The 27,861-nt window shown below is 53.5% G+C and overlaps 1 protein-coding gene across 1 annotated transcript; it reads left to right on the forward strand.

Annotated features, from left to right (window-relative positions):
• Nucleotides 1–41: 41 nt before the first annotated feature.
• Nucleotides 42–27,834, forward strand: CLCN7 (chloride voltage-gated channel 7). The gene is made up of 25 exons (XM_081088700.1): nucleotides 42–223; nucleotides 9,417–9,488; nucleotides 13,134–13,205; nucleotides 13,348–13,413; nucleotides 13,852–13,984; nucleotides 14,290–14,399; nucleotides 15,139–15,219; nucleotides 15,883–15,945; nucleotides 16,042–16,125; nucleotides 17,318–17,411; nucleotides 17,668–17,732; nucleotides 18,229–18,345; nucleotides 18,902–18,956; nucleotides 19,355–19,415; nucleotides 20,003–20,141; nucleotides 20,532–20,625; nucleotides 21,323–21,492; nucleotides 22,758–22,809; nucleotides 23,051–23,178; nucleotides 23,470–23,555; nucleotides 23,956–24,085; nucleotides 24,802–24,861; nucleotides 24,957–25,133; nucleotides 25,468–25,548; nucleotides 25,769–27,834. Exons 1-25 carry the CDS (start codon nucleotides 71–73, stop codon nucleotides 25,853–25,855), a joined length of 2,430 nt encoding a protein of 809 aa, XP_080944826.1. The 5' UTR covers nucleotides 42–70; the 3' UTR covers nucleotides 25,856–27,834.
• Nucleotides 27,835–27,861: the final 27 nt, after the last annotated feature.

Below are 27,861 nucleotides of genomic sequence, written 5' to 3' on the forward strand. Positions count from 1 at the left end.
TGCGGACGCTGTCCGGGGTCACGTGGTATCGGCGCGGGTCACGAGAACAAACACGGGGCCGCGGCGGGCCATGGCCAACGTCTCCAAGAAGGTGTCTTGGTCCGGCCGCGACCGGGATGACGATGAGGCGGCGCCGCTGCTGCGGAGGGTGGCCCGGCCCGAGGCGCCGGCCGGCGAGGGCTCGCCGCTGCTGAACGGGGCAGGGCCTGCGGCCGCCCGCCAGGTGAGGAACCCGGGCGGACTGAGGCCTCGCGCCTGGGCGCCCGCCGGCAGAGACTTCCACACCTCCGGGCCCCGCGCGGGCCGGGCGGCCGGGCGGCCTCCTGCTGATCGGGGCCGGCCCTGGGTCCGCGCATCAGTCTTCCCTCCCGCGGGAGCCGCATGGCCGTGGGCCGCTGCGAGTCGGGGTCTGGGGCTCTGACGGGCCAAGGGTCCTTCGACGGCGGCGCTCTGCTGGGCCGGTGCTGCGTGCGCTCCGCGGTGCGCGATCCCAGCGGAGCCTCGCGGGGACTCGGTGCTTCATCCCCGTTGTAAAGACAAGGAAGTTGGGCCGCGGACGGGTTCCGGAACGCGCCCAAGGTCTCCCTTGGCAAATGGCAAAGCTGGCATCGCAAGCTAGGCCCTGCGTTCCGGAGTCTCGGGAGTAAGTTCTGGGCCAGCTGCCCAGCAGGGATCCAGGAGCAGGTGGACCTCGCCATTGCACGCGGGTGTTTTATGGGCGAGGTGGGCGGGCTAGCACGCTTGCTGTCACGTCCTTGACAGCGCGAAGCTAATATATTTCCTGACAGTTCACTCCAAAATGGCTTTAAAGGGAAGGCAAATGGAATTCTGCTCAGGTGAATCCGGTTCTGCAGTATTTTTTTTTTTCCTCTCAAAATTGTGATAGATGCCTGAGCAACTAGTTTAACAATTCCCAGGTTTTAACAGTTTAGGTTGCAGAGTTTTCTTTTTCAATGAGATTAACTGAGGAAGTCCGCCGCTCTTCTCTACAGGGATCAGGGCGATCTCAGGAATAAGTCCTTGCACTCCGTTTCCCTTAGCGGTTCACTGCACCCAGACACACTAAGCAACAAGTCAGGGTGGTTGAAATGTACTCAACATGCCCGTGATGCAGTTTGTGTCTTTAAACGTTTTCCTAGGTGTTGTGTTAATTTTTAGTTAATGCACTACTTTTGTTGCTGGGTCTGATTTTGTTTTGTGCTTATTCTTTACTTTTTCTCCTCCTGTTCTAGGTCTGCCCTTTGCATAATTGTATAGTGTTTAAGGACTAGGAGGGAGAGGAGGCTGTTTCTCTAGAACTTATGGTTAGGTTTCCCCAGCCCCTTAGAAATTCATTAGACAGTGAAGGTCAGAGCCTGCCCTTTGCTGGGAGGGTGCTGCTCAGCTTCATTTGAGAGAAGCCTGCTCAGATGCTTTCTGTGTCAGGTCTAAAGTCGCAAACTTGCCTTGGTGGGAATGTGGGTGCTTTGTTATTTTCTTGCAACATTTCTGGTTTTCTTTCAAGAAAGTTATCTGGCCCTGGCTGGTGTGGCTCAGTTCGTTGGAGCGTCTTCCCGTGTAACAAAAGATGGCAGGTTCAATCCCCGGTCAAGGCATGTGCCAGAGGCAACTGATTGATGTTTCTCTCTCCCGTTGGTGTTTCTCTCTCTCTCCCTCCCTCTCCCTCTCCCTCCCTCTCCCTCTCTTCCCCTTCCTTTCTCTCTAAAATAAGTAAAAACATATCCTCAGATGAGAATTAAAAAAATAAAGTTATCTGAAGTCTATAAAAAGAAGTATAAAACTGGCTTTAAGGGCTGACAAGTAAAGGGATTGGAAACCTTGAGGTTGGATTTGGGTTTATCTCGGGACTGAACAAATATGTTGGGGTTTCCCACTTCTCTTTGCAACTAGATACTTGAGTTGGCTTTTTTTGAAGGAGCCTGTTGATCTCCTCCCTTAAAAAGCGTTCCCTTAAACCTATGCGAGCTTTTTTGTCTGTTTTGCATTTAATAAGAACAGATTAGCTGCTCTTAAACGCTTTTTGAATAATTTATTGCGCACCTACTTTGTCCTGGCTGCATGCAATTTGCCTGGGACACAGAGTTGCACGAAGCAGCTTCCTACTAGCTCCAGACTCACGGAGAAACAGGCCAGTGCTCTGTGAGGACTGTGTAAGGGGCCCCAAGGGCAGGAGAGGTCCTATTTGGGTACATTTTTAAAGAGTGCAAGAGCCTCAGGTGAACAGCCAGATGGGAAACAAGGGAATGTGTGTTTGCAACCCTGCGAGAGTTTGGAAAGTGAATCGGAGTGGAGACTGGAAAGAGAAGTCAGGTCAGACTTGCAGGGGACAGCTGCTTTATCCCCACCACCTACGCCAAGACACAGAAAGCATCCTTTATTTAAAGAATCTTTGGCCCACCTTGTGCGAACAAATGCAAAGGGGAGACTAGAGGCATTTGTATGAGGAGCACCTCCCTGGGCCAGGTGCCCCAGGTACCTCATCTGCAAAGGAGTTAATAGATGTGCAGCGCTGAGCACAGTGCTTGTCACAAGACAGAAAACATTAGTCACTCTCGGCTGCACAACCCTGAAAACAGCTGCACAGCCCTGGCCGGGTGGCTCAGTTGGAGCACCATTCCGCACACCAAAAAGGTTGCAGGTTTGATTCCTAGTCAAGGTATGTACCTAGGTTGTGGGTTCATCCCTGGTTAGGGTGTATACAGGGGGCAACTAATGGTTGTTTTTCTCTCTGGTGTTGATGTTTCTGTTTCTCTCTCTCCCCTTCTCTAAACGAATCGTCGGGTGAGGATTAAAAAAGCCCAGACAAAATAGCCAGCTGAACAAAAGTGATTGTCTTTGGGTTGCGATTCATGTGCAGCTCCCCTGGCAGCTGAGCCACTCGATGTTGGCTTTCATGCAGGGAGGGCCTGCTCTGGACCAGCAGGCTGAGGTCACGGTTAGCCTCGTGCACCCTTCCTAGTGCTGCAGCAGAAGGCAGCTTGGAAGCTGCTCTCAGTCCAGGGCCATTTGAACTAAAATGAAGACCCAGGCCAACAACTGCCCTATGGGAATGCTCTGGTCAGCCGGACGTGAGAACTTGACCTCATCACCTCCTGGCCCTTAGGGTTTTTATTGCAGGATGTCCAGAGTTGGATCATGGTGTCATTGCCACCTTAGCACAGGCACAGCCTGCCCCGCTCCTGAAGCAGCTTCTCCGGGCAGAGTGAGGTCAGGTGGCTGCCCTGTGCCCAGGTCAGGCTGCTAAGTGCCGAGTGAGCAGGAGCAGGCGCGACCCTGGGCATGGTGGGCTGGGGACCAGCCTGAGCTCAGCCTCTGTCCATCCAGGACCAGGCGTTCAGAGCTACCTGTAGGTTGCGGTCCCCTTCGTGTGGGATATTGGTTAGCCAGTGAGTTCCTGTCTGCTGCTGGGGCACGGAGAGGGTGAGGCCAGCCAGCAAGTCATGGTCATGTGTGTGGGCAGTAGGAAGTGGACAGTTTTAAGAACTTACAGAAGGAAATCTGAGCCAGAAACAGATGCTCTGGGGCGGGGGCTGGGTATTTACAGTGGTTGTAAGTGCAGGACATTTCTGGGGACCTTTGCTATGGGAAGCTGTGTCTGAGAATTCCCAGTGGGTGTTTAGAATCATTCTGGGGATCTTACTTCTCTGGGAACTGGGGTTACCACATGAGACTGTGCCTTGCCCTGGTGGCCCAGAGCCACAGACACATCTAAGCATGCCAGGGAGGTGGGGAGCTTGCAGGGAAGCTGCGGGCCCGTCATTTGTCATCTGGCCCCTTGAGTTCTGCTCATCCTAAGTGAGCTCCTGCCTTTCTCTAGGTGGTTCCCACCACCAGGGCATCCCCTCCAGGAATTCCTCTGCCTCAGTGTCTTTGTCCTGTTGTCCTTCCTCTTTATCCACTGACCCTCAGCCCCACTTTGTAGGGTCCCGACTGGCCACCTGCTTCCTCCCCAAGGGCTCCTGTCCAGGACCAGTGTGGACGGGACAGCCACTGCCCTCAGGAAGCTCACAGTCTGGAGTGGCAGATAGAACCCCTGGCCTGACAGTGCAGAGAGCTCAGGGACAAGAGTGACCCCAGGCCTAGCCAGAGGCCTTGCGAGGCACCCCACACCCCCTCCACAGAGTTCCCACCCCATCTGCCCCTCCCCTGCACAACTTGCTCCTTTTTTTCCTGTAGGTCTCAGCCTCAGTGCCTCCTCCTCATCCCCTCATTGAGCTCAAGTCTTATAGTTTACACTTCCTTGTTTCTGGGAAACTTGTTTTCTTTGACTTGAGCCCCTAGCTGTGGCGGTCTTGCGCGCTCAGCGCTGAGCATGGAGCCTGGAGGATGTTAGAATGCAGAGCAGCCGAATAGGACAGCAAACAACCTTTAAGTTGTTTTTAAATTTTGTTTTAATTGTGGTAAAAACATATAACAGAGTTTATCATATTAACCATTTTTTTAAATATATTTTGTTGATTTTTTACAGAGAGAGAGGGAGAGGGATAGAGTTAGAAATATTGATCAGCTGCCTCCTGCATACACCCGCTACTGGGGATGTGCCCGCAACCAAGGTACATGCCCTTGACCGGAATCGAACCTGGGACCCTTCAGTCCGCAGGCCGACGCTCTATCCTCTGAGCCATACCCGTCAGGGCCATATTAACCATTTTTAAGTGTACAGTTGAGTGGTGTTAAGTACATTCACATTGTTGCACAACCATCACCACCTTCATCCCCAAAACTCTTCATCTTGCAAAACTGAAACTGTGCCCACTAAACACTAACTTCCCCTTCCCCCCGCCTCTGGCAACCGCCATTCTACTTTCTCTCTCTATGAATTTGACTATTCCAGGCACCTCAAATAAGGAGAATCACACAGTATTTGTTTTTTTGTGACCAGCTACTTTCTCCTACTATAATGTCATCGAGGTTCATCCATGTTATAGCATATTGTAGAATTTCCTTCCTTTTTAAGGCTGAATAATACTCCATTGTATGTATATACTGTACCTGGTTCACCCACTCATCACCAATAGACATTGGGGTTGCTTCCACATTTCAGTTGTTATGCATAATGCTGTTATGAGTATGAGTGTACACTACTTCTTTGAGATCCTGCTTTTAATTCTTTTGGGTATATATACAAAGGTGGAATTGCTGCATCTTATGATAGTCCTATTTTTAACTTTTTGAGGAACTTTCATAATGTTTTCCATAGTGCCTGCACCATTTTGCATTCATACCCACAATGCACCAGCTTCCAACTTCTCATCATCCTCACCAACACTTGTTATTCTATTTGGGTTTTTATTCTGGCCAAACTCACAGGTGTGAGGTGGTATCATTGTAGTTTTTTTGTTTTTTTAAAATATATTTTATTGATTTTTTTTTTTTTTTTTTTACAGAGAGGAAGGGAGAGGGATAGAGAGTTAGAAACATCGATGAGAGAGAAACATCAATCAGCTGCCTCCTGCATACCCCCTACTGGGGATGTGCCCGCAACCAAGGTACATGCCCTTGACCGGAATCGAACCTGGGACCTTTCAGTCCCCAGGCCGACGCTCTATCCGCTGAGCCAAACTGGTTACGGCTGTAGTTTTCTTTTATTAATATATTTTTACTGATTTCAGAGAGGAAGGGAGGAGAGAGAGATGAATCAGTGAGAGAGAATCATTGATCGGTTGCCTCCTGCATGCCCCCAACTAGGGATCGAGCCCACAACCCCGGCATGTGCCCCCAACTAGGGATCGAGCCCACAACCCCGGCATGTGCCCTAACCAGGAAATCATGGTTCGAACTGTGACCTCCTTGTTCATAGGTCGACATCCAACCACTGAACCATCCCGGCCAGGCTCATTGCGGTTTTGATTTGCCTTTCCCTAGTGATTCGTGATGTTGAGAATATTTTCATGTGCTTATTGGCCATTTGTATGCCTTTGGAGAAATATTTATTCAAGTCCTTTGTCCATTTTTTAAGCAGATTAGGTGTGTGGGGTTTTTTTTGTTATTGAGTTGTACAAGTCCTTTATATATTCTGGATATTAACCCCTTATCAAATCTATAATTTGTAAATATTTCCTCCCACTTTATAGGTTTTCTTTTTACTTTGTTAATTGTTTCCTTTGATGCACAGAATTTTCAGTTGGATGTCCCATTTGTGTATACACTTTTACATTTTTAAAATAATTATGGGCTTACAGGACATTGAAAGACAGTATAGAGAGGGCCTGCATACCTTCCCCCCAGTTTCATTCAGTGGTTCCATCTTTCATTGTGCAGTACAGAAACCCGTGTTGACATCGGCACAGTGCGTGTATGTGGTTCTCTGCTATTAGGCCATGTGTAGATTTGTGTGAGCACACCACTGCAGTCAGGGTACAGAGCATGCCCGTTACCATGCACAGCCCTTTGTCCTACTCTTACAGTCACCCCTCCCCCACTGATTAGTTCTCATCCCTGCAGCCTGACATTTTGAGAGTGTTAGGTCAGTGGAACCGCACAGTATGTAAATCTTTCACTCAGATCCTGTCCTGGAAGATTGCAGCCAGGCTATTGTGCATGTCCATAGTTAGAAGAATCAGTATTCAATTTAACTTGTGTTTAAGGAAAGAGAAGAAAACAGATGCAACACCCAATAAATTATTGAACTTTGAGTAAATGGCCTTTTTACCACAAAAGATAGTTCCTAAAAGATGCCCATAAAATTCAGAAAAGAGGTGATGAAAGCATGAAGGTGTGGAGAAGGGAGAGAGCCCAGCCCAAGGCAGCGGCAGGGCTCAGCCCCTCCCGCTCATCCGCCCTCCTGGGTCCACACGGTTCCGCAGGGTGCCGTCCCCTGCTCATCTGGCATCAAGGCCAGGTGCAGAGGACCTTTTGTCACCTGAACAAGTGAGTCCTGCCCCTTCTCTCTCTAGGCTGTGTGTGAGGTCACAGCCTGGCCCCAGAAACGTTTAGATGTGAAAGGAAATGCTTTATGGGGTTCAACTCTGGGCTGCCTTGGTGTGGTGGGAAGGACTGCCTGATGTAATTGAGCTGCTTTTACGATCAGCGACAAATAAGATAAAGTGGTCAGACTGCCTCTTTATGTGGGCTCCATCTGTCAGGTTGGATGGCAAATCGGTTTTCCCATTTTCCTTTCACAGTCAGACTCACGCTGTCTGGGCATTGCTCTGCTGGGCTTGTCCGTCTTTGTGCCCTGTCTGCTTGGCCAGTCTGCATGTGTGGGCATGTCCCCAAGGAAGTGTATTTGGTGTTGCTGTGGTTGGACTTGCAGCTTGGGCATGCTTCCAGATGACGTGTGTCCTGTCTGGAGCGTGGGGACTGCAGCCAGTGCCTGGCCACCTCCTGTTTCGAGTTCACTCTTAGCTGAGATCCCTTTCTGGGTCAACACAGCCTTTCTCATAAGATTCAGCCGTTTGGGGGCATTGTCAATTGTTTTTAGAAGAGAAAACAGCTCTTTCTCTCATTAATCACCTGTTCTGCGGATGTTCACCGTATGTACATAGAGAAGTGCACATTATGCAAGTGGAGCATGTTCTCAAGTAGAACACGCACCTCACATGTTACCTCCCCAGATATCTGTCCACTCCTAGCCCCTGGAACCTGTGCATGGGACCTCACATGGAAATAGGATCTTCACAAACATGATCAAGTTAAGATGAGGTCGGATTGGCATAGTCTGACACCAGTGACAGGTGTCCTCTTAAGGAGAGGGAAATTTGGACAGACACACAATGAGAAGGCCGTGTGACTACGGAAGCAGAGATTAGAGTGATGCGGCCAGATGCCAAGGAATAAGAGCTGCCAGCACCCATCAGAAGCTAGAAGAGGCAGAAGGGGGCCTTGGGAGGGAGTGCTGCCTGCTGACACCTTGATTTTGGATTCTGGCCTCCAGAGTTGGGAAGGAATACATTTCTCTTGATATAAGCCCCTCAATTTGTTGCAATTGTTTACAGCAGTGCCAGGAGATTCAGACAACTTCCAGTCAGCTGATGTCCTCTGAGCCCACTCGTGCCCTCACTTTTCCTGTCCCCCTAAAAGTAGCCAGTTCTCACCTGACTGTAAACTTCCTATACTGGAGTCACAGTGCACTCTTTGGCTGAATACCCCTCTGAGGTCCATTGTTGAGTGTATGGCAGACTTTGGTCCTATCATGGCTGCTTGTTTTCCTTTTTTAAATATGTTTTTATTGATTTCAGAGTGGAAAGGAGAGGGAGAGAGAGATAGAAACACCTATCTATATATACAAAAGGCTAATATGCAAAGTGCCCCCCGTGGGAGTTCGACTGGAGACTGGGCATTCTATCACTAGCTGTGATGTGCACTGACCACCAGGGGGTGACACAGAACAAAGGAATGCCCCAGCCGGCAGCCGGGAAGGGAGGCCCTCCGACTGGCAGCTGGAAGGCCCTAATGAGCCCAATTGCTAGCCAGGCCTAGGGACCCTACCCATGCATGAATTTTGTGCACCAAGGCCTCTAGTCAGTGATGAGAGAGAATCATTGATCAGCTGCTTCCTGCTGGGGATTGAGCCCTAAACCCGGACATGTGCCCTGACCAGGAATTGAACCGTGGCCTCCTGGTTCATAGGTCAGTGTTCAACCATTGAGCCACACAGGCTGGGCTGGCTGCTTGTTTTTCCACTGCATGTGTAGCTACCAGATGAAATGCAGGGCACCCAACTGCATTTGCATTGCAGAGAAACAAAGAATCATATTTGAGGTCAAGTATGCAATATTTGAAGCATACTGAGCTAACACATGGTTTGTTGCTTCTCTGAAATGAAAAGGTAACTGATGCCTGTGTTTTGTTTCCTAGTCCAGGCCTCTGCCATGCCCCAGCAGTGGGCATAAGAGAAGTCACGCCTCTGGTTTTCTGTCCTTTGTGGTTGACCTGCCTCCTGGATCCCAGCATGTGGCCTCACTTCAAAGTGGGAGGGTTCTGGGGTTTGAGGGTATTCCTGCCCCTGGAGAGGAGGGCCTCAGACCACGTGTCTTGAGAGCTGGCCTGGAGGCCTGTGGCAGAACCACTGTCTCATGATGGGGGAACACATGGAGAGTGGGTTGGGGGCGCTCTGGGCCCGGGTTTTTCTTGGCCAGGGGAGGGGGGCCAGGAGGACACCCGCAAGGTTGCCTGCAGCCCTGGGTTCTGGTGTCTAATCTCTGAAGCTCACTAAAACAAGGAAGGGCAGGGCCCCTGCTGTAGGGAAGGCCTGGGCTTCCCATTCTGAGGCTGGACATCCTGATGACAGGTTGTGGGTGGTGGGGACAGGCCTGGGTCCAGCACTGGCCCTGCTGTCGTCCTCCACACAGTAGGTGTGGGTCTGTGCTCTCCCGGCAGGGCCAGATGAGGCCAGGCTGTCCTGGTGGGGTGGTGATGCTCAGTGTAGCTTGGGCCTGTGGCTAAGTGCCCTGTCATTTCTCTTCTGCTTCCAGTCGCCCCATTCGGCGTCTTTCCAGATCGGACAGATGAGCAACGTGGAGCCGGACGATGAGCTTCTGGACCCAGTGAGTGGGAGTCATTCCCGTTTATACCCAGGAAGGACAGACGAGGCCTGCTTGGTGGAATTGCAGCCTAGCCAGAGGCAGACAGTAAATGAAAACCCAGAGGATGGCGGGTGTAGGGCTCTGTGAGAGACGTGCGCAAATCTGTGCAGACCTCAGGCAGTTCTGTGTATGGCTCAGTGACAGACATGGACAATTCTGTGCAGAGCTCAGGGACAGATACGGACAGGGCCATACAGAACTCGGAGACAGAAATGGGCTGAGCAGAGCTCAGAGATAATGAGGAGCAGACATTGGGGCCCCCAGAGCCTAGGTGACCAGGGAAGGCTATTCTGAGGGGCCATGTTCCCCAAGGCCAATCCAGGTAGGGGAAGTGTGTGACAGGTGTTGAATGCTGATGGAAAGAGAGGAAGCAGGCCAGGGCGGGTGCTGTGGGTGGAAGACGGATGCCAGGTAGGCTGGAGGAGGGCCCTGGGGGCAGGCCGGGCATCTCGGGGTGGATGTCCCTGGACAGCGGTGATGTCCTTTTCTGCCCCTGTGTCAGGCTTGGACTGTCCAACAGCTACCAGGGGAACATGTCCTGAAAATGTCCATCCAGACTTGCATTTGACTTCCTCCTCGGGTGTCTCGTGGTCCTGATTTTCATTCCCCTGATGGCCAGTGATGTTGAGCATTTTTCATGTGCTGATGGCCGTTTGTATGTCTTCTTTGGAGAAATGTCTGTTTAGATTCTGAGCCCGTTTGTAATCAAGTTATTCCTGTTTTAATAATTGAGCTGTAAGAGTTCTTCATGTAGTCTAGACACAAATTGCTCATCAGATACATGATTCGAAGAAACTTTTTCCCGTTTTGTGGATGTCGTCTCACTTTCTGACAGGGCCTTGTGAAGCACAAAACCCTATAATTTTGATGAAGTCTGGTTTACCTATTTTCTTGGGTTGTGCTTTTGTTGTCACATCTAAGAAACCACTGCCTAGTCCAAGGTCATAATGATTCACTGCTGTGTTTTCTTCTAAGACTTCTATATTTTTAGGTCTTGATCGTTTTTCACTAATTTTGTAAATGTGTAAGGTACAGGTTCAGGTTCATAGTTTTGCGTTTGGATGTCTAGTTTTCCCAGCACCATTTCATGAAGTGACTATACTTTCCCTGTTGCATTGTCTTGGCACCCTTGCAGAAAATCAATTGGCCATAAATGTGAGGTTTTATTTCTGACTCTCGATTGTCTGCTGTTAATCTCGGTCTGTCCTTGAGCCAGCACCACCACTGTCATAACAACTGTAGCTTTATAGTCACTTTTGAAGTCAGGAGGTTTGAGTCCTCCAACTTTGCTCTTCTTTTTCAAGGTTGTTCTGCCCCTGAGACAGCTCTTGCGTTTCCATGTTGATTTTAGGATCAGCTTGTCAATTTCTTTAATGCTTCCAGATGGAATTTAGAGATTGTGTTTAATCTTAATGTTAAGCCTTCTGATGAACACAGGATATCTTTTCATTTATTTAGGTCTTCGGTTCCTTCTTTTCAACAATGTTTTATAATTTTCAGCATACAAATTTTACACTTTTGTTATATGTATTTTAGGGCTAAATTTTATTTTATATATTTTATTTTTTATGCTGTTGTAAATAGAGTTGTTTTCTTTAAAAAATATTTTTATTGATTTCAGAGAGAGGAAGGGAGAGAGAGAGCGAAACATTAATCATAAGAGAATTATTGATTGGCTGCCTCCTGCATGCTCCCTACTGGGGATTGAGCCCTCAACCCGGGCATGTGCCTTGACCAGGAATCGAACTGTGACCTGGATCATAGATCAAGGCTCAACTACTGAACCACACAGGCCGGGCTATGGTTGTTTTCTTAATTGCATTTCAGATGGTTCGTTGCCAATGCATAGAAATAAATTTTATATTTATATACTGATCTCGTATCCTTTAGTCTTACTGAATGCATTCTAACAGTTTTTTGTCTACTTTGGAGGATTTTCTACATATAAAATCATGTCATTTGCAAATAGAGTTTCATTTATTCCTTTACAATCTGGATGCTTTTTATTTCATTCTTTTGCCTAATTGCCATGGTAGAACCTCCAGGACAATGCTGAATAGCAGTGGCAAGAGCAAGTCTCCTTGTCTTGTTCCTGAGCTTAGGGGAAAAGCTTAGTCTTCCACCATTGACAGTGATGTTACCTGTGGGTTTTTGCTAAATGCCTTTATCAGGTTGAGGAAATTCCCTCTATTCCTCGTTGTTGAGTGTTTTAATCATGAAGAGGAGTTGATTTTTGTTGTTGTTGTTAGCCTCACCTGAGGATATTTTCTCCATTGCTTTTCAGAGAGAGTGGGAGGGAGCGGTGGGTGGGGAGAAACATCGATGTGAGAGAGACACATCAACTAGTTGCCTCCTGCATGCACCCAACCGGGGGCGGGAGTGAACCCGCAACCCAGGTACATACCCTTGACCGAGAATTGAACCCACAATCCTTTGGTGCAGAGAGTAATGATCTAACCACTGAGCTACCAGCTAAGGCAGGAGGGGTTGAATTTTGTCAGATGCTTTTTCTGTGTCTATTGAGGTCATATGTATTTTCTGTCCTTTATTCTATTAAAGTGGCATTACACTTGTTTCACTCACAAAACTTCTGATAACAAATATGTGGGGGTTTTTCCTCACACCAACTAATTCTGTTTTTCCGGATACCACCTGGTTGTCCTATAAGTCAGTTCATTCTGACACTAACTGCATGATGTTGGCACAGACACCACAGGCTAAGGGCTCAGTCCTACTGCCCCCACTTCAGACCCCAGTCACAAGTCCAGGTTGTCATTTGTGCTTGTGACTGACCAGCTATAAATCACAGTTCCCCAGACCCTTTCCTTAGGTCCATAATTTGCTAAAGGGCTCACAGAACTCAGGGAAATATTTTATTTATGTTTATTGATTTATTATAGAGGCTACAACTCAGGAACAGCAGACAGTAGGTGCACAGGGAAGGATGCAGAACTTTCATGCCCTCCAGGAGCGCCACCCCACAGCACCTCACATGTTCACCAACCCAGAAGTTCTCCAAACCCCTTCATTTAGGGTTTTTATGGAGGTTCCATTACACAGGCTGATTAAGTCATTGGTCATTGGGTGATTAGCTCAATCTCTAGCCCCTCTCCCTCCACCGATGTTGGGACTGAAAGTTCCTGTCCTCTAATCACACCTTGATCTCTCTGGCAACTAGCCCCATCCTGAAGCCTGGGAGCCCCTATGGTCCCTCCAGCTCTCATTAGCTCACATAAGACACTACCCAGAGATGCCCAGGATTTTAGGAGCCGGGTGCTAGAAATTGGCACAAAGACCAATAATATATTCTCCAATGTACCACAGACGTTACAGAAATTGATTCTCAGATGTTAAACTACCCTTGCATTCCTGGTGTGTTGTAGGATCTAACCCACTGGCGTCTTGTTGAGAATTTTGTGTCTGTGTTCACGAAGGGTGTGTATTTGTAGTGAGCTTCCTTTCCTGTGGCATCCATGTTTAGCTTTGGGGTCAGGAGAGTAGTGACCTCATGAGATGAGTAGGCACGTGCTCTGTCCTCTCCTCATTTGTGCTTTGCTCTTCAACGTGCTGGGTTGTCAGTGTGTGACTCTGCCTCTTCCTCTGCAGGATACGGATCCCCCTCACCCTTTCCCCAAGGAGATCCCGCACAACGAGAAGCTCCTGTCCCTCAAGTATGAGGTGGGCCTCCTCCCTGGGTGCCCCTGCCCCACACCGCCCCAGGCACTTCATTCCCCTCCAGCCTCACCCCCACCCCCTGCCCGACGTGAACCCGGGACACCAGGGTCAGTCCTTGTGTTGTCTGTGTCACCCTGGTCTGCAGAGCTTGGACTATGACAACAGTGAGAACCAGCTGTTTCTGGAGGAGGAGCGGCGCATCAACCACATGGTGAGTCTGGCCGGGCAGCCCGGACACCGCCCTAGGGACCCACGGGCTGGGCTGGTGCTACTCTCCCACCTGGGGGTGGTGATGGGTCCCCTCCATCTCCCTGCCCTCAGTCCTGTGCCGCAGGTTCTGGTTTGTGTTCTGGAGCAAGAGACACCCAACACCTGATACAGGAAAGGGCGTGTGTGTCACATTTCAAATACAACAAAGAAGGCTGTTCTTAGATGTCAGATGCAGTGGCCAAGATGTCAACAACTGATTGTGGCTTGGTTGGGAACGTCGTCCCCCACCCCACCCCAATGCTCCATCATCTCGTAGACATTGACCTGAGGCTGCCATCATGGACTTGGGGAATTCCAGGGCCAGTCATGTCGCCACTAGAGCAGCCTATGGCTGATGTCTTGCCACTGCACTCACCTCTGACTAGTGCCTCCCCCTCAGGCCTTCCGGACAGTGGAGATCAAGCGCTGGGTCATTTGTGCCATGATAGGGATCCTCACGGGGCTTGTGGCCTGCTTCATCGACATCATGGTGGAGAACTTGGCCGGACTGAAATACAAGGTCGTCAAGGACAGTATCCTTTTCTGAGGGGGCTCAGCACAGACAGGGTGGAGCTTAGAGCAGAGCGTAGAGTCCCATGAGTGACTGTGCATCCCAGAGCGGGCCCAACAGGAGATATCTCTGGCCTGGGTGTTTGCCCTCCAACTGGGAGAGTTGGGACTGGGCAGTGGAATGTCTCTGAGATGTGCAGTTAGTGCATCACCCCCTCCCCGCCTGTGTACTCCCCCTGTGTACTTGGGGGTCATGCTCATATCAGGGTGCGGCACGCTGGGGATGTACTCAGATGGTGGAGCTGATACTCGTCCTTGATGAGCCCAGATATCGACAAGTTCACGGAGAAAGGGGGGCTGTCCTTCTCCCTCCTGCTGTGGGCCACGCTGAATTCTGCGTTCGTGCTGGTCGGCTCCATGATTGTCGCCTTCATAGAGGTACGGCCACCAGGGAGCCCTGGATGGTGGGAACTGCTCCAGCTCACCTACTGCAGCTTCTGCAGTGAGGTTCCCGCGGTCACACTAGTACAGATGTTAAACGGCTCAGTAAGAACACCCTCCTTACCCTGCTGGTGCACCCACGCCCACCCACACGGCAAAGACCATGGGGAAACACACAGCTCACTTCTAGGAGGTCCCAGTGGCCCTAACGGAGGGGACCACCCACCTGAGGGGATCAGACCCTCCTATGGTATCCCTTCATTCCAGGACTCTCCCAGAAGCCCTTCCTAGGGCCTGCCTCTTTCTGTGCTCTTCCCTTATCATGAGGTGTTGGAAGGAAGAGGGGGAAACATCCAGAAGCTTCTATCTGGTGTGCAGTGCGGTGCCCCCCTCCCAAGGGGGATTGAGGAACTCTGGTTCCTCTCAGCTAGTGCATGATAGGTGCCTCCGGTCTGTCCTAGTGCGTCCCCACTCTGCCCCTGTGGGAGATACCACCTCCTTCCATTTCCACGCCCAACCCCCCCCCCACACCCCACAGCATTTGCACCCCTCAGTGGTCATTCTACATCTGGGGTGGGGAGAAGTGGGAAGCCCCTTCCCAGGCAGCTGTCCTGTCCAGTCCCATGTCATCCCCTCCCCACCCTGAGCACCATGAGGCTGAGTCTCCCTGGGCCTCCCAATCTACGTCCATTCATTCAGCTTGGCCAGCTCCATGTTCTCGTCTCTCTCCTTCCAGCCAGTTGCTGCTGGCAGCGGGATCCCCCAGATCAAGTGCTTCCTCAACGGGGTGAAGATCCCCCACGTGGTCCGGCTCAAGGTGAGGAGGTGACCCCTGGGCTGGGAGCACGGTGCCCATCATGGGGATTCTTTGCTGGGTTAGAAACCTTTTGTTTGTCCACCTGCACCTCCTAAATTCACCAGACCATGTTGTATGCTGCTGACGAGCATGTGCATGGATGTGCTGGAAGATTTTGTACATTTTCTTTGGAAAGTGATGAAAACTTTCTCTGCACATTTTATGTAACAGAGAAATGCTTCAGTGGTGTGCGTGCTGTGACCACCGCTGTGGACAGTGTTTGTCAGCTCCTCACAGGGGTCAGCATTCCAGAATGAGAGCACCTGCGTGGAGTGGGAGCCTTGCTGTGCGCTCTTTCCATCTCTCAAAGTTTTCCTAACACTCATGCTTAATGTTCTTGATGACACACTCATTCCAAGGGGCTGGCAAGTCAGGCTTCCTTCCATGGCCATTTCCGGTGTTTGGTCTGCGTGCCTCCGCCGATGCTTTTCTCCCGCCCCCATCTGGGGAGCAGAGTGACCTCAAGGGGGAGCGGTTGTGCTGGCCCCTCCGAGTGCCTTTGTCGCTCATGGGTGCTGGTTGTTATGTTACTAGTCTTGCTTTGTGTGCAGGGCTGTGGCTCAGGTTCTCAGACAGCATGCAGTCTGTAATCAGAGACTTGACACTCTTTCCTTTGTGTTCCAGACGCTGGTGATTAAAGTATCTGGTGTGATCCTGTCCGTGGTGGGAGGACTGGCGGTGGGAAAGGTAATGCAGCCGGAGGAGCGCTGCTCGGGCCTGAGTCCCTCTGCCCTCCATGTTCTCCCTGAACTCGCCTGATGGGGGCTGTCCTGCACTTTCCAGGAGGGGCCGATGATTCACTCGGGCTCCGTGATTGCTGCTGGGGTTTCCCAGGGGAGGTCAACGTCACTGAAGCGAGATTTCAAGGTGAGTCCTCCTGATGCAGATGTCGACAATGAGGGTGACCATGAATGTTCCTTGGAAGGCGGGTCCCTCCTGCTCTGTATCAAGACCATCCTGACTTCGCATCTGAGGGTCTCCACAGAGTTCTGTGCTGGGTGGCTCTCCTGGCCTGCCTAGGAGTCTGCTCGGAGCCTGGTTCGCAGGGTTTGGTGGGTGTGCATTTCCCTGAGGAAATGGCCTCAAAGGCCTGTGTGACCTAGAAAGAGGTCAGGAGTGACGTGCTGGCAGACAGAAGATGCTTCGTTTCCAAGATACGCTTCAGAATAATGTCACGTTTCCCCAGAAAGCCACCAGCTTTTTGATGGGCATTGCACTGAATGTATATACGAATTTGGAGACAGTTAACATTTTTTTACAGAACAGTCTTTTAAAATCAAGAATACACTTAAGGTTTTTTTTTGTTGTTGTTAATCCTCACTTGAGAATATTTTTCCATTGATCTTTTTTAGTTTTTTTCTTTTTAATTTATCTTTATTGTTAAAAGTATTACAGATGTTCTCTATTTTTCCCATTGACCCCCTCCACCCCATACCTACCCCTCCCAGGCCTTCACCAGCATATTTTCTGAGTCCATGGCTATGCATATAAGTTCCCTGGTTAATCTCTACTCCTCACCCCTCACCCCTGCCTTCCTTCTGAGATTCATCAGTCTGTTCCATGCTTCTATGTCTCTGGATCTGTTTTATCCATCACTTTATTTTCTCTGTTGATTTTTAGAAAGAGAGGGAGGGAGGAAGGGATACAGCTAGAATCATCAATGTGAGAGAGACACATTGATTGGTTGCCTCCCACATGCCCCCCCCTAGGGCCAGGGATTGAACCTGTAACCCAGGTATGTGCCCTTGACTAGGAATGGAACCCAAGACCCTTTGGTGCGTGGGCTGATGCTCTACCCATTGAGCAACACCGGCCAGGGCCTAAAGTTTAATTCTTGTGATAGAATCTCTTCATTGTTTTCTCATGGTTGTTGGTGTGCAAGGAAGTTCTCTCTTGTTGCCTCTTCGGTTCTGCAGTCTTTGTGAACCCAGGAGTTGATGAGTTGACTGTCTAGAGACTCTTCCTCTCCCTCCACTGCCTCTCTCCCCGTCCCTTTCTGAGAAGTGCCCTTGGGGAAGCTGGCTAATGTCCTGCTCCTGTCTGTTCTGCCCCATTGCAGATCTTTGAGTACTTCCGCAGAGACACGGAGAAGCGGGACTTTGTCTCGGCAGGAGCCGCGGCGGGAGTGTCTGCTGCGTTTGGGGCCCCTGTGGGTGAGCAGGGGCCCTGCCTGGTTGACAAGTGACGGCCTGTGTTGGGCAAGCCAGGCTGTCCGTGCCTTGAGAAGGAATAGTTTTGGTGTTTGCAGACTTCGGTGCTGGGTGGTGGAGAGGATGTGGGGTGCCTCCCGAAAGGCCCCATGGCTGCCTCTCATGCGGGCTTGGTGCCGTGGGTCTGGGTGTGAGGGGCTCTGGGTGCGGGGTTCCCTGTGCCTGGGTAGAAACTTCAGGCTGGGCCACTGCGTTCCAGGCGGGGTCCTCTTCAGCTTGGAGGAAGGTGCCTCCTTCTGGAACCAGTTCCTGACGTGGAGAATCGTAAGTGCCCACAGACGGCGCCTCTCCCCAGGTCAGGCAGCGCCCACGTCTCACCTTGGTGTCCTCCGTGGTCCAGTGGACACCACACTCTGGGCCCACGCTTCGGTGCCCTCTCCTGAGGGGCCTGTTGAGCTGTGGTTGGAGCCACGCCCCGTTGGATTTTTATGGCCCAGCTCTACCTCACTTGACCCTGAAGTGTTGCCTCCTGCCCTTCCCCTGTCAGTCGGGTCACTGTTCCACCCTGGGGCTCCTTGAACTCCTCATTGGGAACCCCCAGACCTCATACACCTTTCCTCGGCTCTGTCCTGGCTTGATCCCACAGTGGCCTGGCTTGCCCAGCCTCCTGTCCTTTAGCTTTTGGAGGGCCTCCAGGTGCCTCCTGAGTGAAAGGAGAAGCAGCCCCTTCTCCGGCAGCCCCCCCCCGCCCCCCAGCTCCCAGGTTCCTCTCAGTGGGCACTGTTGTTCTGATGGTGCTTGTTTCTCTCTCTGCCCACAGTTCTTTGCTTCCATGATTTCCACCTTCACACTGAACTTCGTCTTAAGCATTTACCATGGAAACATCTGGGACCTGTCCAGCCCCGGCCTCATCAATTTTGGAAGATTTGACACGGAGGTAATGTGGCCCGTTGTCCCAGTCACTGTTTCTGGTTCTCGGTGCTCGGCCAGGCTGTTTACTTAAGGTTCAGCCCGAGACCTGGGGCTTTTGGGAAACTCCATCTCGTCGCTGAGATGGAGCTCTGTTCATAAGCACCAGGGCCAGGGGTGCTCTTGGGAAGCACACATCCAACCTGGCTGTGCAGGGGAGGATGCCCCGGTAGCCAGCCCGGGGGCACCTTCAGGGCTGCCTCCACCATCTGCAGATTGTTGGACAGTGACACAGCCTGTGGTCCTGGGCGCTCATGCACCAGCTTAGGGAGGGTGAGTAGGAGAGGCCGGCGCCCCTAGGAAGGCCGGGACCAGACACTGCAGTTGCCAGACATTGCAAGGGGGCCCTGCTCCTGGGACGTCCTTGCACAGGGACACAGTGGAGCTCTTGGGTTGTTTGGGTCACTAGACGTGTTCCTAGGTCTCTCCTTCCTGCCCCCTTGCCTCCCCATCTGTCAAGTCTGAGTGGCAAGAAGCTGATGACACATTTCCTCACAGAACATCTGCTCTTCCTCTTTGCACAGACGATGGTGTACACGATCCACGAGATCCCCATCTTCATCGCCATGGGCGTGGTGGGTAAGGGCCATCCCCAGAAGGACACCAACCCACCTGGCCCCACACTTCTCCATCACTCGAGATGGCAGCCCCCAGGGGGAACAAAGCATGTGGTGGGGTCAGGGCCCGCTTTGAAATGGCTCCTCCAGGGCCACCTTGGGAGAAACCCGCACCATAAAGAAACCAGAGCTCTGCTTCTCCATTGGGAAGCCCATCTAAGAAGTGGACTGGCCCCTCGACAGCATCCATTACTCCCAAAACCTTTTCCCTGAAAGGAAGGCAAAGCCTTTCAGAAATAAGCCCCTCTGTCTGTCCATCAGAGCGTGGTGATGGAGCGCGGCTATTTCCACAGACCCCTCCCAGTCCCTCTGCTGCGGGACAGCCCGCCGTCCTTACACGGGACTCCTTCCTGGCCGCAGGTGGTGTTCTTGGGGCTGTGTTCAATGCCTTGAATTACTGGCTGACGATGTTTCGAATCAGGTGAGAAACCTGATTTGTGGCTCCTGGGGCCTTTGAAAATGGACTCATTGTGGGCCGTGTGCCCACAGGGCCACATGGAATGCCACCTGCCAGTGTGCATTGCTCTGCGGTGGCTTGTATGTGAGGGGACAGCGTGGGGCTGGGGGATGGATGGGGTAAGGCTAGGGGAGGCCTGGCAGGGGAGGCACTGCCTGTGGATCCAGCAGCCCTGGGGTCAGGGTCTTTCTGGCCTCAGTCTGGTCTGCCCAGGGCCATCTTGAGCCCGGGCATAGTTAGCTGGCACGGCTTCTCTTGCCATTTGGAGAGCCATTACTGGAGCTTTGGGGCGGGGGGCTGGTGGAGGCGAGTTCTGGGCTTGGGGAAGCACTTCCTCCTTCTGCAAAAACTTAAATGATGTTGGAGAGCACCCAGATGATCTGAGGACGTGCAGGAGTCTGGGTAGGTTGATGACTAAACGTGCTGCATCACCCGCCTAATTAGTGTCGTATTATCAGCTCTTAGTATTATCAGCTCTTATCACAGGCCCAGGTTGCCTTGGTAACTGCCCAGGTGTCCAGAGGCCTGGTCCATCCCAGTGTTTGCTCTAGGTACATCCACCGGCCCTGCCTCCAGGTGATTGAGGCCATGCTGGTGGCCGCTGTTACAGCCACTGTCGCCTTTGTGCTGATCTACTCGTCCCGGGACTGCCAGCCTCTGCAAGGCAACTCCGTGTCCTACCCCCTCCAGGTAGGAGGTTGGGCCACCAGGCAGGGGGCAGGGCAGGCCGCTGAGGAGGAGCACTTGCTCCCCAGTCCCGGCAGGAGAGCTGTTGGCACAGCGGAACTCAGAGCTCTGGGCAGCACAGGCTGGTGTGTCCTCAGAGGGTCAGGCAGCCTGCTGGGTGTCGGGAAAGCTGGTGTTCTTTCGGGCTGGAGTCTCCCTGGCCCTCCTCCCAGAATGTGGCCTGACAAGGACCGAGGAGGACTTCAGAAGTGGGGGCTGTGGTATGGACCCGAGAAACGCAGCCTGCCTCCCCTCCGAGGCAGCAGCCCGACCTCATCCTGCCACGTGGTTGGCGCTTGATGCTGGGCAGGACTGCCCCATTCCACTGGCCCGTCCTCTCTCCCAACCTTGCAGCTCTTCTGTGCAGATGGCGAGTACAACTCCATGGCTGCCGCCTTCTTTAACACCCCGGAGAAGAGCGTGGTCGGCCTTTTCCACGACCCCCCAGGTGTGTGCCCGTGCTCAGCGCTGTCAGATGCACATCGCCACGGGCCCTGCCCCTCTGGCCTGATCTGCAACAGCCCACCGACACTGGGCACAGAAGCCAGAGTAGATGGCGTCAGACTCTTCCATGGTGCTACTGCCTGGTGCTGCTCTAGCGTCATCTCGCCCCTTAGGACCCTTAGGCTGTCTCTGATGGTTTTCTGTCACAAATAAGACTGCTGGGACTTTTCCGGTCCTTATGCATGTGACAGGAATCCACACATTTAACAGAGAAGCATTTACATGTGGGGAAAGGCCACGCCCTTTCTAGAAAGTGCTGAGTAAAGCCAGCAGTTGGCACCAGGCCTCCTGACATGCTGGTCTGGGGTTTCTGGAAGTTACCTAGTGTGTAATGTGGCTGGTGGCCTTCTCCCCTGACCCCCGTGGTACCAGCTGCAGTGCCAGCTGTTTGTACACCGATTTCAATGGTCACAGTCTCTTGGCCTCAGGTCACTGTCCTGCTGGCTGCACTGGGCCCCACTTGCCCTGGCTCCCTCCGTCCCCGGGCAGGGCAACCATCCTCCTGCCTCTAAGGACCCAGACCCCAAAACCCCATGCTCTGGCCTCTGAAAATGGGGACACTTCCGGGGGCTCATGGGGGTAGGTGTCTAGGGGTCAGGATATGACCTAGAGGTGCTGACTGGCCAGCCTCTCTCTACTAGGCTCCTACAACCCTATGACCCTTGGCCTCTTCACCCTCGTCTACTTTTTCCTGGCCTGCTGGACCTATGGGCTGACAGTGTCTGCTGGCGTCTTCATCCCGTCCCTGCTCATTGGGGCTGCCTGGGGTCGGCTCTTCGGCATCTCACTGTCCTACCTCACCGGGGCCGCAGTAAGTAGGGTCTCCATGCAACAAGCACGCAGGACCAGAGCTGGGCTGGAGGGAAGGGGCAGTTCTGGTGCTCCGGCCTCGGGGCCACTGTGAGTGAGGGCAGTGGGCTCCCAGTGCAGTGGTCAGCGCCTCAGAGCCTCTGGTCCTTTTACGTGGTCACAGTTTTCTGGCTGCTGCTGTTCGATAGGAACATGCCATTAATGTAGCCGTCCATGTGTGTGGTCCAGAGACAATGTCAGGGGGAGACGCTCAGTGGTTATCAGTGAGCGAAGGTGACATGGAAGGATTGGGCGCCCAGGCTGCGGACACTGGTGACTGGCTCTGTGTGTGACAGGACTTGCCCTGCGCCCGCGGCCTCCCTGGCCTCCCTCTCCACCTGCCACCATGGACAGCATGATTTTAATTTTATGTGCAGTTCTTTTTTTTTAACGTTAGTTATTCAAGTAAGGGTTTTTTAAAAACTAAACAGAGCAGGTGAGTCTCTCCCGCACTGTCCCACCACCCACTCCCCTGGCCAGACGTGGGACAGGCTTTCCTCGGGTCTCAGGTTTCCTCTCGGACACAATGTTTTGTGGCTTTTAATTGCAACATGATTCACACAGCATACACCCACCCTTTAAAAGTACAATCCAGTGGTTCTATGGTGTGTTCAGAGTGTAACCATTGTGACTGTCGGTTCAGGACATTCTCATTACCCCAAAAAGAAATCTGTCCCCCAGCATTCACTCCCATGCCCCTCAGCCCTTGGCCACCGTATCTGCATTCTGTCTCAGTGGCCTTGCCTGTTCTGTCCGTTTTATGTGAGTGGGTTACACACCAGGTGCCATCTGTGTCTGGCTTCCCTCACTGAGCGTGCAGTTTTCAGGGCTCATCTGTGTGGTAGCACGTGTTGGATTGTCACTCCTGGCACTCCCCAGTTGTGTGGTGCAGGCATTTCTGCAGATGACAGTCACTGCACATATGGTGCTGGCCTCTGTCCCTGCACGCACCTGTAGCTCTGCCTCCTCCATACGCAGAGTGTCCTCCTGCCTCGTGCTCCCGGGTTCTCCAGCTTACGCCGACGGCGTGATTCATGCAGGGCGTCCTGGATTGGGCCACTCAGTGGGTATTTCCAGGCTTTGTATTACTGAGGAGGAGCAGGCTGTTTGCACATGTGCATAAGCTCTCTTGGATGTGACATTGTTGAGCCCAGGCAGCCTCGTGCATCTTGGTGGGTTTGAGGAGGGGGTGCCACCCCCAACACCACCTCTGTGTCATCCCCACAGATCTGGGCAGACCCTGGCAAGTACGCCCTGATGGGAGCAGCTGCCCAACTAGGTGAGTCCTGTCTGCCACGTGGGCAACCCAAGGTCAGGAGGGGCAGGTACCTCATGGAGCTTGAAGGCCGGGTGTTCAATTTAGTGTCATCGACCACTCCCTGCAGGGTGTAGCTGGGCCCTGAATGGATGGTGATGGGCCCTGCACAGAGAACGTGGGCAGGGAGGGGCGGGGTGGAGTGGCCTACAGGGGCTCGAGACCACCCTACCTCACCCCAGCCCACCTCTCCCTCCCTGGGCAGGTGGGATCGTGAGGATGACGCTGAGCCTGACAGTTATCATGATGGAGGCCACCAGCAATGTGACCTATGGCTTCCCTATCATGCTGGTCCTGATGACCGCCAAGATCGTGGGAGACATTTTCATTGAGGTGCAGCTGGAGGGAAAGGCCTGCCTGCCTAGCCCTCATTGTGGGTCCCATCCCCATGCCCGGGTCTCAGAGCCTGAGAATGTGGGGACTGGGCTCTGTAGCAGCAGAGGAGGGAAGGGGGCCCCTGCAAAGACATCCCCCACGTTGGTGGTAGGCACAGTGTGCCTGGACCCCTCCCGCAGAGACAGGCACAGTGCTCTCCCTGAATCCTCCCTTGGTAGCTGGTCTTTGCACCCTGGAACCCCTCCCTCATGTCAGTACTGTGCCTGATGCCTGTCTGCTCCTCCCCAGGGCCTGTACGACATGCACATCCAGCTGCAAAGTGTGCCCTTCCTGCACTGGGAAGCCCCGGTTACTTCGCACTCGCTCACCGCCAGGTATCACCTCTCTCCCTGTCTTGGTTTAGGCTGATGGCCTGCAGGCCTGGGGCTTCCTCTCCACACTTAGGTCGCGGACAGTGAGTGGTGCCAACGCTCTGGCAGGGTGGGTGTGGGCAGCCAGAAGCAGGAAGGAAGCCACCCGCCTGTGTGCGAACATCTGGGAGATGCTCTGCAGGTGTCGGGGCTGCAGGCACCACCCAGGACGGTTCTCCCAGGACAGCACCGGGGCTCTGTGGCCTCCGGGCTTCCTACTTCCCTTCTCGTGGCTACTGCATCCAGCAGCTTCCTGCCGGTTGAACTTCATTTCTGCTGTGAAGAGAGACCATTCAGGAACCCCCAGGGACACATGGTTTGTGACCCTGTGGCCAACAGTGGACAAGTGTGTGCTCTCCCACAGGGAGGTGATGAGCACGCCGGTCACCTGCCTGCGGAGGAGGGAGAAAGTGGGCGTCATCGTGGATGTGCTCAGCAACACGGCGTCCAATCACAACGGGTTCCCTGTGGTGGAGTCCACTGACGATACCCAGGTACAGGGCCTGGGTGGGTGGACCTGGGTCCGCTGCTGTCCCACGGGAGCCCATGGCCTCAGGCCAGGTCCTGCCTCCCTCCCTCACAGGGAAGCCATACTCTTCCCCTGTACCTGTCAAGCAGGGCGTGGGCAGGGTTGGTTTGTAGGGACATAGAGACTTGTCTGGGTTTATGGTAGAAGTCCACTAACTGAAAGGAGCCGAGTCCCACAGTTGTGTGAGCGCTGTCCCCGTGGGTAGGTTAGGCCAGGCCCAGTGTCATGCTCATACCCCACGCCACACCGTCAGCCGTGGCTGTGCCTGCTGTCAGGAGAGGCCTGACAACACATGTGGCCCACCCAGTCCCAAGCTCCAAAGGTTTGGGATGAATTTTGTCAGGGCCGGGTCTGCATCTCCCCCAGCACATGCCGCAACCCAGGCACTTGGTTCCTTGCTCTTAGTTGTGAGTCCCCCTGCCCCTCCCAGGTGTTTGGGGGTTAGCAAGCCTGTGCCTTCGGCAAAGCCAGTGCCCGTCGACTGACCATACGTTGATGGGGGCTGTGACGGGGAACCTGACTAGAGCCAAGGTCCCCGAGCAGACGTGCTGGACCTGCTGCTCAGACACTGCCTGCCCTCCCGTTCGCACCTCTGAACTTTCAGCAGGGCCTCAGCCAGGCAGGCAGGTGCTAGGACTTGGGCTCTGCTCGCAGACAAGGCCATTTGTCTCTTCCCTGCAGTCAGCTCGGCTCCAGGGCCTGATCCTGCGCTCCCAGCTGATTGTCCTCTTGAAGCACAAGGTAGGCTCCTCGGCACCTCCAGGTGGTGGGAGATGCAGGCCGGGAGCTGGGGTTCTGACATGCCTTGCCCACTGCCTGTCACCTGCTGCCCACAGGTGTTTGTTGAGCGGTCCAACAGGGGCCTGGTACAACGGCGGCTGAGGCTGAAGGACTTCCGGGATGCCTACCCACGCTTCCCCCCAATCCAGTCCATCCATGTGTCCCAGGATGAGCGCGAGTGCACCATGGACCTCTCTGAATTCATGAACCCCTCCCCGTATACGGTGCCCCAGGTGCCTGATTCCCACTTGCAGGGTCTTGAGTGGCCTTCAGTGGCTTGCCAGGGAGGGCTGGGGTGGAATCCATGGAGAAATGGGAAGAGCTCCGTCCTTACACCCAGGACAAGGATTGGGGGATGGGCATGGCTGTAGAGCCAGACACCAGCAGCATGACTGGGATAGGGCTGGTTGGCATGGGGGGAAGGGGTGCTTTAGGACACATCTTGATGTCCTGGTCACGGCGGGTGTGATGGGAGACGGCCAGCCCTGAGCTTGTGGGTCCTGCCTCTGCTCGTGGCTGGAGCCAGTCTGGGCCAGTGGGCAAGCTGAGGCCCTGACCACATTGCAGGAGGCGTCTCTCCCTCGGGTGTTCAAGCTGTTCCGGGCCCTGGGCCTCAGGCATCTGGTGGTCGTGGACAACCACAATCAGGTGAGTAGCCAGGGAGGGTAGAGGGCCCCTTTTCCTGCTGGCCTGCCTGCCCTGGCCATAGGTGCACAGGTGCTCTCTGCAGGAGACTCTGAGTCCCAGGATACAGACTGGCCATATGTCCACCTCCGGGTCTCCCCTAAACTGTGCTGCTCCCCCCACATGCTTCCACAGAGGAGGAGTGGAGCCACTGGATTCCTATGACCTGGCTTTGTTCCCACAGGTGGTCGGGCTGGTAACCAGGAAAGACCTGGCCAGGTACCGGCTTGGGAAGGGGGGCCTGGAGGAGCTCTCATTGGCCCAGACGTGAGACCCTGGCCCTGGCACCTCACCTGGGGTCCTGAACACGCTCCTCGGGCGGCAGCAGATCTGTTGTCCTCAGACCTCGGGATGGCCCAGCTGGTGTGTGAGCGTGACCATCGATGGGCACTTTGTCAATGTTCCCCATCCTCCCCCTTGCTTCAGCCCCTTGGATGTCACTCTCCATCCTCCTGTTTCTTCGCCCTCAGGGAGCAGATGTTCATGCAAATGCTCGCTTCCTCAGAGCCAGCAAGAGGTCGCGTGTGCATGTGTGCGTCTCAGTGCGTGTTTTCGTGTGTTCATGGTGTGTTCACGTGTGTGAGGCAGCGAGCAGGCTGGGCCCTGTGGACTTGAGTGCTGCAGGCCCCCCAGGGCGGGGCCATCCTGCTTCTCTGCTCCTCATGACTCTCAGTGCTGGACAGAAAGACCACGCTGCCTGGACACTGCCAGCTGGAGGCCTCGGGCCTTGTCCCCACGGCCCAGTCTGCGGCCGTGAGGTGATAGGCCTGTGCATCTGGGACCTACCTGGGCAAAGGCCCAGCCGAAGGACCAAAGGCAAGGGCTTGGGGCAGCAGACTGGAGCAGGCTGTCAGGAAGTCAGCTGTTCTCCAGATTCCCGCTTGTGCCCTGGGCCGCAGCCCCACTCGGGAGGCCATGGGCTCTGTGAGGAAGTCTTGGCCAGAGGAGAGCTGAGAACCACCCGTGGGCCTGAACCCGAGTTCTGTCACACATGCCACCCAAGCCCTCTGGAGCTGGAGTCCAGATGAACAGCTGTTGCCACTGGGACTGAGGCTGGGAAGGCGGGTCTTCTCAGCATGGGGGCTGGGGTGGGCCAGGAGCCATGTTCTGGGCGGCTCTGATTCCGGGCCACGCCGCTGGGCTTTGGGCTGAGCTGCCGAGCCTGCAGCAGGGATGCTGTTCCCCTCCGAGGAAGATTTTTAAAGGTGATTCCCAAGTCCCCACCCATCTCTGATGAGGTGACTCAGATGCTTTAGTGGGAGCTGGTGGGTGCTGCGCCTTGGTTTTAGCCCCTTTCAAGGGGGTGGGGCCAGTCCTGGTGGGGAGTCCTCTGTGGGGGGAGCAGATCTGAATGTGGGAAGTCTGAGCAGGAGAAATAAAGGAATTGTACCCAGACAACCTGCGCCAGCTTCCTGTTTCTGCTTAGCATGGACCACAGTCTAGCAGCCCGGGATTCCAGGGCCATGGGGTGGGGGTGTCTGGGATGAGACCCTCCTCTGCGTGATGCGGGTGGGCAGCACCCCAGAGGATGTCACTGGGAGGGAGACACAGATGAGAGGCCAGGAAACCAGGGGGTTGTGTAGCTGGGCCCTCACACTTCCTCAGGAGGGGACCCCCAGGCACCATCCACGCATCCTCATTTGAATGGGCAGTGTTGTTCCTGGGCAGCTACAGAGCCCGGTGGGGAGGGCTTCTAACCTGAGGCCCTTCTGTCAGCAGGCGGCTCAGCGCATGTCTCCAACCTGACCTGCTTGGCCACGAGGCGTGTGGTGTGGCTCCCCCTGGAGGAGAAGTTGACAAGCATTCTTGTCCCAGGGAAGCCCCAGCCAGCCCTCAGTGGCAGGTCTAGGTGACATGGGGAGGAAGGGGCTAGAGGGGCTGGTGCACTGGCCTGAAGTGAGACCTAACCTTCCCCAGCCTTCGCACGCGGTGGGGAGGAAGCGAGGACAGCATGTCACTCACTTTGTGTTGAGTACATGTTGAAATGGTATTTAGGTGAACTGGGTTAAATGGACTATTGAAGTTCACTCCACCTGGCTACTTCTTTTTTTAATGAATTTTATATATTTTTTAGAACTTTATTTTCTGCAAAGCCAATCAAGTGTTGGGTGGGAATGGTGTAAAAGTTATTCTTGCATATTCAGGAACAGCAAGCACTCAGTTACAGAAAACAAGAACTTGAAATATTTGAATCAAAGGCAGTACCGTGCTACTCCTATTTTAAAACTGTCATGTTCTTTCTTAGCAACCAAAAAAAAAACATTTTATTGATTTCAG

This window comes from Myotis nattereri (genome assembly GCF_964212035.1).
Source record: "Myotis nattereri genome assembly, chromosome: 4".
Taxonomy (NCBI): Eukaryota; Metazoa; Chordata; class Mammalia; order Chiroptera; family Vespertilionidae; genus Myotis; species Myotis nattereri.